The sequence below is a fragment of the Eumetopias jubatus genome, unplaced genomic scaffold, assembly GCF_037043125.1.
Source record: "Eumetopias jubatus isolate StellerSeaLion01/CBP00866 unplaced genomic scaffold, mEumJub1_p1.0 scaffold_4, whole genome shotgun sequence".
Taxonomy (NCBI): Eukaryota; Metazoa; Chordata; class Mammalia; order Carnivora; family Otariidae; genus Eumetopias; species Eumetopias jubatus.
The window spans coordinates 185,347,268-185,363,484 of NW_028274810.1; the positions used below are offsets into that span (position 1 = coordinate 185,347,268).

Consider the following 16,217-nt stretch of genomic DNA (forward strand, 5'->3'; position numbering starts at 1 on the left):
CTGCTGGGGCTCAATTCTTTATCCGTGAAATGAAGTGAGCTCTTGTGCTGTTCTTAGCTCCTAAGATAGCTCTTTAATTTGAGTTTAGCTTCTAGAGTATGGTCTCTGAATCCTCCATGCTTATCATAGTTGCTGAGGCAAAAGTCGAGGATCAGTTTTTGTTATTTGAATGAGGAAATCAACAAATAGAAGTCTTTTTGTGCAAAACTTAAAATATCCAAATGTCAGGCAATCTAATTGCTTTGGGTAACTTTTTGTTGACAGAGCATTTAGTTATTTTAACGTGTACTGTTAATAAACATAATTATACTCAGTTATGAGGACATAGTTTGACCATCAATCTAATTAATATGAAATAATTCCTTAAATTATTAAAAACCTTCAGTTCTATGAATTTATTGTAGTCAAAAGTAATTTTTAAAACTTTTTTTTTAAATACACAAACCATTTAAGAGACTAATTTCCATGAACAAAGACTGTCTACCGAACTGAACTGAAGCCATTTTTTTATTTTCTATCCTCAATGTCCCTGGGTGTTATTCAACTTGCTGGACCAGTGGTGAAGAACTTGTTAAATGAAGCCTGGAGGGAGGTACTGGGCTATGGTTTAACAAGCTTTCACAGCATTTTGGTTGTTTAGTTTGCATGGTGTTCTCCAAATGAGTTTTATTGTTGATACAAAGAACTATTGATGAAAGAGTGATCATTTTGAAATTAAGGTGTGCTTCCTAGCCATTACTTTAGAGCCTATAGAATTATGGTGGTCTTATAATTACAGTTTTATTTTAAAGATTTTATTTCTTTATTTGAGAGAGAGAGAGCATGAGCAGTGGGGAAGGGGCAGAGGGAGAAGCAGACTGATCAGGGAGCCCGACATGGGGCTCAATCCCAGGACCCTGGGATCATGACCTGAGCTGACGGCTTAACTGACTGAGCCACCCAGGCATCCCTGATTACAGTTTATTTTAAAGAACTTCTTAAACTTTCTCTGGGTCATGAGTAAAAATAGGGATAGAATTATTTGTCCCAATAAATGAGATGAAGGTATTAGTATCAAATGTGTGTGTGTATTTGTCAGGTCTTAGACCTACATTTCTAGTTGCTGTGTTTTCTTATTTCTGATAATGTGAATATTAGTGGTAGTACATGCCATTAGATCTATGAATAAGACCAAAATATCCAATTTGTTCTTTCTCAGTTGGTTTTCTTCATTTGCATGGTGCAGGTAATACCACCTGTCCTGTGTAAATACCTTGGGGTAGTTAATGAAATTATATGAGTTGCTATTGAAACGCTGAAAAATTAAGAATGATATATAACTAGGTATTTTATTCTATATAGCTTTCACTGCCTGTCCATAGATAAAATGATCATCTTGGACTTTGGAAAGATGCCATTTTATAAGGCCAAAAAAACTTTATAGTTAACCTGTTTATATTCTTTATCTTTGTATAGCAAATACACTTAGACATTTTTAAAGTTTTTATAGGTGCCATTGAGAAAATTTGATTAAGTGACATGACAGCATCTTCCAGGTGAAAAAACCAAAGCCAGAAAAGGTATCAGTTTGCTCAAAACCATAATGTGACAAGGCCAGTCTTTGCATTCCACAGTACGATAATACACAGAAAGAATATCTTTGGTGTGAGCTCGTATATTGGTTTGTGATATACTAGTGGAAGGGAACAGATACAGACCATCCGAACTCCCAGATTGTGGAATTTTGCTTTGGACTATTGTTTTATTTTTTATTTGAATATTGTTCTTTTTGAACTAAAAATTTTTCAAATAAAATAAGCCCAACTTTAAAAGCCTGACCCAAGAGGAGCCAAAAATGTCTATGTTCTTCTCTCATGCTTCCTTATTGATCTCATTACTTCCTAAGAACATTGTCATGTAATGGGTTAAAACCAGAAAGCTCAGTAGTCATTTCAGTGTTCTGCTTCAGACTTTTCCTGAGTTACAGGGGGTAAACAATTCTTCTGTTTGAAAGGTTTTCTAGGCTGTAGCTTCTGTAAGGAAAATTTTTAAGTGTTAAGGATGGTTACTAGAGCACTACTTACATTTCTTGAAAAATTGAAGATGTTAAGCAATAATCCTAAAATCTGAGGCAGTTATTCTCTGATGATTTTGTTAGGTCAAAGATACATGGAACTTTGCATATTGAGGGCATTTGTAGTATAAGGGTGTGATTGTGTTTAGGAATATGGACACATGCTTGTGTAGTGATACAGGTTTAAAGAGGTCATATATTCAGATGTTTAAGTAAAAGGAGTGGAGGAGACATTGGAGATACATGAAATCCTGTAACTTTCAAAATGATGAAATTTCAGCTTAAGTTGCCTCATCTTGTCCTTTAAAAATGTTTTATATTCCCCCATCCCTTTACATCCTATACCTTGAACTCCCATAGAGCTATCTCCTACTGTTTCTCCATCTTGTTTTGAGTTTATGCTGATCGTCACTGCCCCAGGCAAGGAGAATAGGAAAATTAAAAGAATGAGGGTGGAGGTAGAGAGAAGGAAAAGGCATAGGAAGCAAGACTGGAATAGAATTGAAAATATGACTGAAAAGTCTACATCTATGAATATAGGCATCTTAAAACTTGCCAAATATTAAAATACAGAACCTACTTGCTTCCAACAGAACTTTCTTTTGTTATTTGAAACAATTTGTAGTAGTGAATTGAAGGGTTGGGGAGCGAGCAGATAATCTTTAATTATCTTGAGACAGTGGTTTGTGAAGATTCCAGAGTTCAAGGGACTATGAAGGAAAAATAAACTTTCACTTAGCTGTAGCTGTTAGGTATGTTAAAATTTGAAAGGATGTCCTGGAGTAGAAAGCTAGAATTTACTCTTACAGTGTTTTATGTTTAATCATCATTTATTAAATGCTTGGTAACACCTTTACAAGTGTGATGAATATTTTAAATATTTTATCTTCATTTTATTTTATCTTTATTAATTATTGAGTTTGCAGTTTGGACAGAAAACGTGTCGAACCAAAGAAAACTGTACAAGACAGCTAATTTTTGCTAATTTATATAACAAATGCTCCATTAGAGAAAATTAGCACACGTGGAAGTTAGCTAGTAAGCTACCCAAGAGAGGTTCAGTACCTGACTGCTGCCTGAGCCCATGTAAGGGAGTACGGAGGGCAGCTGGTCCTAATTTAGGCCTCTTGGCTGAGTTTGTGGCCCAGAGCATGATGGAAAGCACTGCATTGTTTTTTGGGTTTTTTGTTTTGTTTTGTTTTTACATTAATCTCTCTCAATCAACTTACATGTAAATGGCTATATTTTTCCTTTTGCTTCTGTATACACCGTTCCTTGGCTTTTTTTCCTAACACCTTTAACTTTAGGATTTACATTTTCATTCTGTAATTCTGTCTTAAGGAAGTCACTAGGTGATCACTAGATTTCAGAACTGACACTTTTTTTGTTTTCCCTTTCTGGTCTTCTGGGTTTACGAATGAAGGTTTCAAATGTGTCTTTTTTGTCCTAGATGCGAAAGAAAGTGAATTACTTATTGGACATGTGTACATTAGAAGCTTTATGTGCGGTGCACTATTCACTGTTTACAAATTTATGATGTGGTTATTATTTTTCCCATTTTATAGGCAAGGAACCTGAAGATCACAGGTTAAATAATTTGCCTGAGGCTGCAGTCAGTACATGACATCAGCTGCTTTATTTCCACCATTCCATTCTTCTTTTGGAACCAAGAGTACTAAAAGGGAGGAAAAAGAGGAAATGAGAGTTAGAGAGAGAGAGAGAGATCTGAATCTTTTCAGGCAAGGGGACACAAAGTCTGCCTTCGAATTATGGGCCAGGGGCCTCTTTGCAAATTGTTCTGCTTCAGGAGGATTTTATGGCTTGCCAAACTGGATTTGAGTTGTGGTTCAGCTACTCACGAGCTCTGAGCTTGTCTCCTGGTCTCTCCGAACTTTGGTTTCCTCATTAGTAAAATGAAGTTAGTGCTTCTTCATAGAGTTTTGGTGAAGAAATAGGAAATTGCATGTATATGTTATTACTAGTAAAAAAAATAAATAAGATTGACACAATGAGTAGTGGACCTTTAATGTTGGAGGAAAAATTTTTCCTTCTACTATTCTAGGTTCTTTGGCTGGTCTGATAAATTAACATAAGACAGATTAGCAGGAGAAAAATTTAATTGTATATATATGGGAGCTCCACAAAGACGGGGAGACCCAAGGATAAGCTGGGCGAGCAGTTGAGGCTTACATGCCCTCATGAGCTAAGAAGTAGGATAGGGGCCTGAGATGTCACAGGGGAGGAGGTGGTTCACAGGACGATTAAGAAGAGCAGATGTTTGGTAATTAGATGTTTGTCCTGCTATACAGATAGGTCATTCAGATTAAAAAAGAAAAAAAAAGGTTGTATCTTGGTAATAGCTCTCTTTCTGGGCCAGGATCCTTACCTAAATTCTTTTAGGTAGGTTTAAAGGGAGGTAAAAGTTTTTTAGGGTCTTGATTGCCTTCAGCTCAAAATGGTCCACTTGTTAAAGAAGCACATTTTGGGGAGACTTGTTCTGAACCCCTTCATTAGCCTCTTCTTGTCTTTTCATGATTCTGTATTTATGTCTCATCATAGCTATTTGCCGTCACTGAGAAAATTTCTTCTGTGTCGTTGTCTCCACACTGAAAGCAGCCTTCGTGCAGGACCCCCATGACAGAGTCTTTGAGGGCATGAGGAAGAAAGATTGCTTTGTTCATGCCCTCAAATGGTGTGTTCTCCTTTGAATCACCAGTCTCCTTTACTTCCAAAGCTGGGTGAGCTTTGTCCTCACCTTTGCAGAGAAAGGAGCAGCAAGCAGCAGTTGGCTGCTTGCCACCGGTTGCTAGGAAGGAAAGAAAGAGAGTCAGCATTCATTCTGTTCTCCGACTCTGGGACATCTGTCTGCCATCTGTTTGCTTCCTGCCTCCATTGACTTGTCTTTAACCTTCCATAAAACATCCCTAAGCTGCCTGAAAGACACTGTAATATTGACCTGGGCCTTCAGTAGGTCTTCCCCTAAACAAAATACATTAAAGCTACATATCTTGTTTTGAAAGACTAGAAGCCACTTTTGGAACACCTTGCAAATCATTTCAGGTGAGCTTATGTGAATGTATGTACCCCAAACACAGGTACTAGAAAGAAAATGCCAAGGAGTGAAATTGTGTTCTGTAAGTAAATATGACAACTTCCTTCTCAAACAGACATAACTACGTAAGCTGTTCTGTCTTTTATTTTCGGATGCTTCTCTCTTTTGCCTTTACCTTTTCTTGTTTAATGCAGGACTTGAACATACCTAATTTTTTTTTTCTTTTCCATGTTAGAGAAAATGGCAGGAGTGGGGCACCAAAAAATGTGACCAAAGTAACAGAGATGCTGAGGCATGGACCGACATTCCTGGATAACTAAAACTGAGCTGTACTCAAATATGGGTTTGATGCCAACATAGCAGGGAAATTAGAGCTCTGGGGAACCTTAGGAATCATAGAATTTAGTCTCTTCATTTCACAGGTGAGGAAATGATGTTCTGGAGAGCTGCCCAGAGCCATACAGAAAAGTTATCAGTGGGACCAAGGCTAGACCTTGGTCTCTTGACTTGTATTTGGCACTTTTCCATGATTGAGATGAAATTATCTCAGAATTAACAAATGGCAAATGCTTCCATGACTTAATGCTGTAATGGCCTTTTAATAGTGTTTGTTTTACTCATAAAAAATGAAGTATAATTCAAGTTAGAGGATTATTATTGAATTATCACAATATTTATTACAGATTTTAACTTGCAAACTCCTCACATGTACATTAATTATGATCCAAAATTCATGGCCCAGCAGTTAGGGGGCTGATTTCATTTTGGTGCCTCCATGTGGTGGGATATCACACTTGGATTTTGGAAGAATTTTTAATGGCATGAAAATGCTTAAGACATATTAAGCAAAAGTTTGAAATAGTATATACAGTATAATAGTAATATTGTGTTAAGAAAGCGTATAGATGCTTAGAAAGTAAATATTAATAGTGGCCCTTTGTGTTTTTTTTTTTTTAAAGGCTTTTTTTTTAAAGATTTTATTTATTTATTCATGAGAGACAGAGGGAGTGAGAGAGGGAGAGAGAGAGATAGAGAAGCAGAGGGAGAAGCAGGCTCCTGAGGAGCAGGGAGCCTGATGCGGGACTCTATCCCAGGACTCTGGGATCATGACCTGAGCTGAAGGCAGACGCTTAACCATCTGAGCCACCCAGGCGCCCAACAGTGGCTCTTTGAATATTAGGGTTATGAATAATTTTTATTTCTTTGTTTTCAAATTTTCTACAAATGCACATAATACTATCACTGAATTGGTCAACGTTATGAAAATGTAATTTATAATAATTCATTTTCCACCCCATCAGAAGCTATGTATATGATAAAATGACTTATCTTTGAAGCTCTGTAGTATAAATTATTACTGTATTTTCTCTTTTTTTGTTCTTTGATTTTTCTACTGTAGCCTATTTGCTAAATGTATTTTTATTCCTTAGGAAATTATGTTCTGTGTGTCTTTTATCTTATTCTGGTCTAAAAAACACACACACATATATATTTAAGTATTCCCTTTATTTTCACCTTTACTTGTCAGTTTTGTTCAAATAATGCATGTACACAATTTAGAAAGTCAGGTGATACCCTGAAGACAAAGTATAGCAGTTCCTGGCTTTACCTGTTTCCACCTGGAGGCTCACACTCCGGGGGGATCTTAATGCATTCAGCTATTTCATAGTAGGGAAGTTACCTCCATGTTGCTAACTAAGATGCTCTTTTTAAATTCATGAATTTTAGATAGCATTTACTTTCCTATAATCACAGATGAGGTATTAACTTCCATACCCCTCTTTACCGCTTCCCTTTCGTCCTATTATGGTTAAATGACTATTCAAATGGAATCAGCAATTGTTTTCACTGTTCTGACTATGTAAACATTGTCTTCCCCAGACCAAATAATGTATAATTATATTCTCTTTCTTTTACAGTTTTGGTTTTTCCTTTACATCTTATTTTAAAATTAGTCATACAGTATGTTTCTCATTCTTTAAAAAGTCTTTGCTGGCTCCATTGTCTGTGGGAGGAAGTCCAAGCTGCATGTGTGTGTGTGGCCTACAAGCTTCATTTTTCATTCCTCTTTATTGTTTTAGCCTCACCAAGTACTGCTTTCTATTCCTGCACTTCAGCTCTTCGGTACTATTTGTAGTGCCTTAAGTGGGTGGGTGTATTGCCTCTTGTCTCCTTGTCTTTTCTGCTTGTTTTGAACACCTCTCCTTCCTTCTGCCTCTGTGCTTACCACGTCTTCATATTTAGGAAATTTTCCTATCCTTTTGTGTCCACCCCCATGTCTGGGCTGGTGTTCCATAACACCCCTGTATAACTCTACCATGGCTCTGCTCATCCCATTTTGTAGTTTTTCATGCCAGCTCTTCTCCTGAGGTCCCTCAGGTTTCCTGAGGTTCTTACAAGGGCCTGAGAAGTCCAGTACTGGGTTTTTCTATAACATCTGAAAACACCTACTAATGTTTTGCAAAACAACAGGACTTGTGGGAACAATAGCCTCAGAACATACCACTGAAAACCTGTGCAACTGTGTAACCAGTTTACCAACAAGAACAATAGCAATCCTAATAAAATTTTTAGCATAGCTAAATCTACTGGAATTTGCAAGTAGCATTACAGTCAGTCAGTCCTTCATAGCCTTAAACCCTAAGGTTCGTCTTCCTCTGAAATTTAGGCTCTAGAAGATAATTTGCTTATGGATATTGTTTTATTTGCACATGTATATTTTTATCAAAATTTAAAAATCTGAATCTGGGTATAGCCTCAATTCGTCTGTTGCTTTAATCCAGAGACATTGTCTTAACATTTTTTTCGTCAGCATTCACAGCTTCCCTAGACCCTTGAATTGCCTTGGAGGTAGGCACTCTCTATTTTTAGCTTTTTGCTGGAAGTTTTCTTAAGTCGCTAAGGTATCTTTCTATTTTTTAGTTTTATTTTATTGTGTTATCTTAATCACCATACATTACATCATTAGTTTTTGATGTAGTGTTCCATGATTCATTGTTTGCATATAACACCCATCTTTTTAATATGTGTAAGCTGTCACTTCAAAACATGAACATGGCAACCACCACAACTTCTTCTTTATCTGCACATCATTACCTTATATACTAAATGTGAGCTAATAATTTGCGTTAAAGAAACGATGCATTGTAGCAGATTGCACGTCCTATTCCAGAAAACCTTTCCTGACCACCTCCCTCCTGGATACCTTACAGTTTTGTGTCCAGATGTATTTGTCTTTCCTATCAAAATAGAAAAGAGTCCGGCAAATCTGTCTTCAAATTTTTGCGTGGCTTCTTGTTAACGAGGTGATGTGTTTCCCAGCTTTCTGAGTACCTGGTCTCTGGTTTGCTGCAGTAGTTCAGAAACACAAATTACACTGCACTTTCTAAAATGGAAATGTAATTCTCCCTCCCTTGTTAGTATCTGTGGCTGACTCTGTTGCAACTAATAGATGTCCTTAAATTAGATTCAACTCATGGGTCTGTAGGCACTCAGGATCCTTCTGAAGTTGGTTGTAAAACTTCTCATTCATTCATTTTTTAATTAGAGAAAGGGGCCAGAAATATCAGATTCTCAAAAGGGTTCAGGCTTAAAAAAGAAAAATCACAGGCCTACATGATAGAGGTCATATGGTACTTGGAAGGTACCCAACTATGTGTAGTTTCTTAAAAGTGTCATCTGGTCTTTTGCTTTAATACCAGCCATATCCTTAGCCTTTAATTCCCAGTGTCCGTCAGCAAATGGTAGTAGTTCGTGTTGGTTTGATACTTCTTTGCCTTTCTCACCAAGAGTGTGTGCTTTTGTGTAGTGAAGTCAGCGTTTGCTTATTTTGCTGTGATAATTTTGGACAGGTTAGAGTTCAGAAGGACCTGAGAAGGATTAGGTCACTCTGTGGAATAATTTTTCAAACTAGTAAAATAGAGCATTTCCAGGAGAGCCATTAAGTGTCTGCATAGTCAGAATTAGGCTTATAAATTCCTGAGGTAGGTGCCACACTGGAGACTCAACTGAAGCTGCCTCCTAGTCTAATGTAGCCGCTTTTTCTTTCATCTTGGGAAGGAATTCTCTCTGAGTACCAGGTAAAAAAGTTAACCTATGCTTAGAAGCCATGTTAGTAAAAAAAATAAAAAAAAAAAACACACAAAAAACCTTTAAATGCTAGAATTGTGCTCAGCAAGTTGAGATGCTTGGGCTATAAAAGGATGTCCAACTAAGACTGTTGAAGTTCGTTTCCACTTGCACTATGTGCTGTAAAATACACTCATTGAGGAGAATGGTGCTGCGAGCCCATGTATTTTTTTCAGTTATTTTTTTGGGTGTGGGGGGCATTGGAGCCATCCAGGTTTGTAATAGTGAGTTTGAATAAGTTAAATAAGAGTGTGACATAAGTTCACAATATTTACTCAGAAAGTTTAAGGAGCTCATAGGAAAATACAGAAGAGGACATAGGCAGTGGGGACAGGGACAGGACCTGGTGAGGCAGCTGCCCTAGTAGTGCTGGGGCAGCTTGGTGCCAGAGGTGTGAGGACCCTGATGAAGCTCGAAGCATCAGTTGTTTTTCTTCTCTAAAGTCAAGAGTGAATATACAGCCAGAGTTGGCTGTCATAACTCTTTTTTTTGGCCACAGGCATTTCATTTTTCTTTCTTTTTTTTTTTTTTTTAAGATTTATTTGTCAGAGAGAGAGAGAGAGCACAAGCAGGGGGAGGGACAGAGGCAGAGGGAGAAGCAGGCTCCCTGCTGAGCAAGGAGCCCGATGTGGGACTCGATCCCAGGACCCTGGGATGGTGACCTGAGCTGAAGGCAGACGCTTAATCAACTAAGCCACCCAAGTGTCCCGGCATTTCATTTTTCATTTTCCTTCCCTTGATTTATTAATTCAGCAATTGTTATATGAATTCATTTACTAACTATAGTTGAATAAAGATTAAATTGTGTTCATTATGATGTATTGACATTTTTATTTAATCAGATTGCACTTGTTTTCATTTAAAGATGCTGAATTTGACTTTAAAGAAGTTTATTGTACTTGTGTGTGTAACATATGTTCTAGTGCTTATACTATTAAAGTTGTTAATAAAATTTGTGGTCTCCTTATTTATCACCACAGGGCTTACCAAATAAAACAATCTTAATATATACTACTTGTTTGTGGGTATGTGGGTGTCTATATTTTAAACATGTGGATCTGTTTTTTTTTTTATATATATTTTGTATTCAGTGTTTAGGTAATATGTTACTTTGTGTTAACATTTTGAATTTATGTGGTGCATTTAAGATGTTTAGCATTCAGGTGTTAGTGGATTTTTAAGTTTAGGAATTTTAAATCAATCAAGTAATTCATGCATATTAAACTAGACTTACCATACTCCAAAGGCCACCTGGCTTAATGCTTAAGAGCATGGTTTCTGGAGTCTGAAAGACCTGGGCCTGTGTCCCAGCAGTGTCACTTTCTAGAGCAGCTCTGTTCAGTGTGGCAGGTACTGGCCACATGTAGCTATTAAGCACTTGAAGTGTGGTTAGTGTGCCTCACTGGATTTTAAACTGTATTTAATTTTAATTTTGGCCTAGGTAGCCATGTGACTATTGGCTAGCAAATTGGGCCTCATGGTATGAGGTGACTTAACCCTTCTGTGTCCCAGATTTCTCATCTGTACAGATGAGATCAAACTTAAGCTACCTTTTGTGATTGTTAAAAAGAATAAATAAAGTAATATATTTAAAGAACTTAAAACTATGCCTGGAACAGAATATGTCCTTTAAAAGTTATAATGACTATTATATATTTAATAAACTGGAATTACTTTCCTGTGAGTGTTAATTTAAACCTGTTTATTTTTATTCTTCCCTTTCAGGATTAATTTATTTTTGGAAATCAAGTGCAATATTAAAGGGAAAACAAACCACACTACATTATTGGAAGCCATTTCTGCTAATTTTATTACATTTTAAAATTTATGATTTGATTTGAATACTATCATGGGAGGAGCTGTGAGTGCTGGGGAAGATAATGATGACTTAATTGATAACTTAAAAGAAGCTCAGTATATCCGCACTGAAAGAGTGGAGCAAGCCTTCAGAGCGATTGATCGCGGAGATTACTATTTGGAAGGCTACCGAGACAATGCTTACAAAGACTTAGCCTGGAAGCATGGGAACATACACTTGTCAGCACCTTGCATTTATTCTGAAGTTATGGAAGCATTGAAACTTCAACCAGGATTGTCTTTTCTTAACCTGGGAAGTGGAACCGGATATTTAAGTACAATGGTGGGCTTAATTTTAGGTAATTTTATTTTTGTGAAATTTTATTTTAAAAAGTAAGCTGAGTTTGTATTACTGTTTATGATTTACAGGGTTTGTAAATTTGTATATCTTTGAATGTATGTACTCAAAGTAGTTCTTTTCCTTTCTTAAGTGTAGAAACACAAGGCAGTAGTAATCTTTCTTATTCTCTGCCCTGACCCTGACAGTTAGCTTGTGCATTTAATCCCAGACTTAAGAAACTCTTGGAATTGTTTTTCCAATCATTGTACTTAAAATTGAACAGCTGGTAGGCAGGAAACTCAGGGGTATCGTGTAATCTATTTCAGGTAAAGGGTTGTGACTGACTGCTGGCATAGAGGGTTCAGTCAGTCATCGATGTCCCATTTTAAAGGGAATGGTGCCAGGTTTTTGTTAGAGTTTGTGGGATGTAGAGTGTATGGCACTGGTGAGGCAAAGCAAGGGATTGGGAGAAAAACAAGAGAAGTATATGTCAGTAAGCTTTCATCATACTTACTGTCTGTTCTGTCAGGGATTATTCCTGGTGTAGGTACACAGCAGTGATCAAAAGAGACTACTCTCTCTGCCTTTGAGAAGCTTACTGGGTGCTTACTATGAGAATGAAGCATTGTTTAAAGCACTTTACATAGAGTAACTCATTTAATGTTCCTAATAATCCTGTGACGTACATACTATTAGGATTCCTGTGTATATAGGTGAGTAAATGGGGGCTCAGAGAGGTTAACTAACTTGCCTCAAGTTGCATAGCTAGGAAGTGACACCTGCAAAATACAGAATGTGGGTTGAAAAGGCATGGATGGAGGAAAATAAGCACTAAGACCTTAGGATGTTGGTGGAGGTTGAGCAACCATTATTTTTACTAAGCCACTTGGTATTTACCGAGTGCTACTTTGTGACGAGCCTTAAGGTAGAGCATCAAGGCCCACAATGTAGACTCTTGTCCTTGAGTTCACAGACTGGCAGGAGTAGAGAGACATAAGAAAATCAGCCATTGTCATCCAGTGTGTTATGTGCCATAGTTGAGGCATAATCATAGTTCTAGGGATGAGACTGATTTAAAATTCACCCTGCAGTGATGTAGAATCATTGAAGGATTTTGAATAGAGAAATAAGTATACTCTAGTAGGGTGACTACCTGTCCCAGGGTGCTGGGTCAGTCCCAGTTTATCCCTCTTGTCCTAGCATCAGTATTTATAATGTCCTTTTCTTTCCCAAAGTGTCCCAATTTTGACAGTAAATTATATAGTCACATTAGATGACTAATAAGGCATTTTCAGGCCTGAAATTCCCCTTTCTTACACACTGACTAGCTCCTTCCTTTCCTAGTCATGGAACCTATGTCTATCTCATAAAGACAACTGAGTCAGTTCCTAATACATAATACAACCTAATACATAAAACAATCTATTTCATCCCATACTAAGTTTCTGGTTCATAATGATACGCTCAAAAGTAGCAAAGTATTAATTTTTACCAAGAAAGAAATTAAGCAGCTTACATTTAAATTTGGTATTCCTGCCCTTCCTGAGACAGGAGTTTCTCTGCAGGTTGGGAACCCCACTTATTTGTTAACTTTTGAAAAAAGAATCTCAGGGTTTGAGACTGTCTCCAAATCAAAGGAACTTAGTTGAGGGAGTAGAGAGAGCTTTAAAAAAAATGGGAGTTGCCTTCTTGAAAGTGCATTTCTTGACCAGCTCTGGCAACTTCAGGCTGGAGTCCAGGCCTCCTAGCACGTCTGGCTAGCCTCAGAGCGCCTGTTACCCTGTCTTCCACCTCTCTAGCCCTGTCAGCTGGCTCATGCTGAGGGAGGTCAGTCTTAGCCAAAGGCCTGCAGGGAAGAGGGGGGTCATAATTAGCAACCTTGCTAGCAGTGAGATTGCCCCCTTAAACTCTGTTCCTCAGTCTCAGTCTCCAAGAGATCAGGTTCCTATGGCCAGATGCATTTGTAGGGTGACCTCACACTTTTATCGTATCTGGAATGTCTTTAAACCCGTACCAAAGGGAAGCATGGAGAAACAGACCCCTGTGTAAGTGATCCACAATGCAGTTGATATTTTCCTTCTGTTACAAGACTCCAGGGAGTCAGGGTCTTTAGTTACATGTATGACTATGGTTACTGGACTTTGTTCCAGGATTTATCTGTGTGTGACCCTGCAGTCAAGACGAAGATAAAGTTTCTTTCTTTTTGATAGGAAATGGTCATTTGGTGAGAAAGATAAAAACACTTTAAAGAAGAAGGAAAGGCAGAAAGAATAGTCTGGAAATTAGTGATTGCAGCTAATAAATCTTGGATCTGTCTAGCTACTGAGGAAGCTTAATCTTTTTACCCCTGCCCTTCCTTTTTTGGTTTGCTTTGTGAGGGTTTTAAGTTAAGAAGGTAGACCCAAAGAAAGGTCTTTACATGTTCCCTACAATTCACTGAGTATGGTGAATCAGATTTGGCTTCATTGCCTCACAGTGACCTTACTAACAGAAGTTCTGTCCTTATTAAGTAACTGTAACATCATGGCTCTAAGCCATGTTTCTCTCCTAGTCACAAGATGGGGATGACAGGTGCTCACCATAGGCAGGGATTCTCATTTGAGGACATGCTGAGCATGATCTGGAGGAATTGTGGCTAAGGCAGGGAGAGCAGGGTGTCTGTGGTTTGGTAATTGCAGATAAGAAAAATGCACACTGAGGAATTTCCACCGCCTCTCCAGAAACACACCTGTAGAGGATGGGCTGCAGTCTTTCGAGAGCTTTTGTTCAGTGAGAGAAAGTTAGGTTTATCTTAACCTCAGGAAATTTCTTGTGATTAAAGTATACTTGAAGCAGTTATTCATAAGTGGAATTTATTTTTGCTCTAGACCTGGAGAATGGATCACTCTGACTCCCAATGTGCCTCATTTAGGTAACTTGTTTAGTTTCACATTGAAGATAAGTTATTCCACTTGCTTCTCCTTAAGACTCTTCCTAGAACTAAGAACTTTCACAAAGAATCAAGTACTTATTTAATTCTCCTCTCAGTACTGTCTTTTCATACCTAAAGAGTCCTGTTGAAAAATAGGGTCCAAGAGAAGAGGGCTCCCAAGTCCTCTGCTTCCCAGACTTGAGTTATGAATATCAGGTCTATGAAGGCAAATTGGTCTGATCATCTTTCTGATTCAGGTAGGGATGGTTCTCCATTCTGATCCTTTTTGCTTAGGGATTCACTCCCATTTTCTAAACCTATAATATGAGGATTCTTCCAATTTAATGAGTTCCTTAGTCTCTTGACTAATTCTTGAGTTAATAGAAATGACTGGAGAAACTGCCAGAATCATTCCAATACTATGTTTGCCACTACCTCAGCATGACAACATTAGTTTCTAAAGTTAAAACAGTTGGCAAGCTTATGTGCTTAACAGACAACTCCCTGCCAGCATTATGTTGTCCAAAAGGCTGATTAGTTAAGCTACATGTTGCCATCATGTTTGGTCTCTATAGTCTCTATCTCTTTACCAGAGGACATTAAATGGCCCTCATTCAGCTGCCCATAGATTGCCTTTGACTTGAGATACTCATGTTTTAGCTCTCATTTTAGCCCCCTTTCTCCCTTTAATGAGATACAGCTTACCATAAAGTTTGCCCATTTTAAGTATACAGTTCACTGAGTTTTGGTAAATTTGCAGAGTTATGCAAACCTTACCATAGGTCAGTTTGAGAACATTTCCATCACCCCAAAAAGATCCCTCATGCCTGGCTGAATCTACTCCCTGTCCCCACCCTAGCCCCTGGCAACCACTTATCTATGTTCTTTCTCTATAGATTTGTCTTCTCTGTACATTTCATATAAATACAATTATATATGGTCTTTTGTGTATGGCTTCTTTCACTTAGCAATATGTTTTCCAGGCTGTAACATGTATTAGTATTTCTTTCCTTTTTATGACTGAATAATATTTCATTGTAAGGGCATACCACATTTTGTCCATTCACCACTTAATGGACATTTGGGTTACCACTTTTTGGCTATTATGAATGATACTGTTGTGAACATTCAAAATGTACAAATGTTTGGGTGACCATCCATTTTCATTTCTCTTGGGTGGATTCCTGGAAGTGGAATTGCTGGGCTCTATGTTAAGTTTATATTTAACTCTTTTTTTAAAAAAAGATATGTTTAATTTGAGAGTGAGAGAACGTGCACGAGAGTGTGAGTGGAGGGAGGGGCAGGGGGAGAGAATCTTTCAAGCAGACTCCCCGCTGAGTGCGGCTCAATCCCACGACCCATGAGATCATGACCTGAGCCAAAACCAAGAGTTGGACACTTAAATGACTGAGCCACCCAGGCGCCCCATGTTTAACTTTTTAAGAATTTGTCAAAGTATTTTCTACAGTGGCTGCACTATTTTATATTCCCACAATGAATGAGGTTCTAGTTTCTCCACATATTCACCGATGCTTGTGTGGTTTTTTGTTTGTTTTTTTAATAGCTACTATAGTAGGTATAAAATACTATCTTGCTGTGCTTTTAACTTGCCCTTCTAATGATGTGGAGGAGCATCTATTCCTCTGTTTTCTAGTCATTCCTATATCTTTAGTTAAATGTCTTTTCAAATCTTTCCCCCATTTTTTAATTAAGTTGTTGGGTGTTCTTATTATTGAGTTGTAAGTGTTCTTTCTGTATTTTGGTTACAAGCCCTTTATTAGAAATACAGTTCTCAAATATTTTTTCATGCTCCTTTAAGCACCTTTTTTAGAAATCTATCTTGGCTCACTGTGAGCCAGAGAATCAGGGAGATCCAGAGTGGTCTTCAGCTCCCCTCCCCCATTCTTTTTGATAAGACAAAACACATTCTGCAGGC

The 16,217-nt window shown here is 37.8% G+C and overlaps 1 protein-coding gene across 2 annotated transcripts in view; it reads left to right on the plus strand.

The window, feature by feature from the left end:
* The window catches only part of PCMTD1 (protein-L-isoaspartate (D-aspartate) O-methyltransferase domain containing 1), a 69,748-nt gene that overhangs the window by 15,821 nt on the left and 37,710 nt on the right, over window positions 1–16,217 (plus strand). For both annotated transcript variants that reach the window (XR_015768109.1, XM_028118979.2), the window contains exon 2: window positions 10,959–11,389. Coding sequence is in view for 1 of the 2 variants with exons in the window: in XM_028118979.2 (XP_027974780.1) it covers window positions 11,083–11,389 (307 nt within the window). In the remaining variant the exon portion in view is untranslated. The remainder of the gene's footprint in view (window positions 1–10,958; window positions 11,390–16,217) is intronic.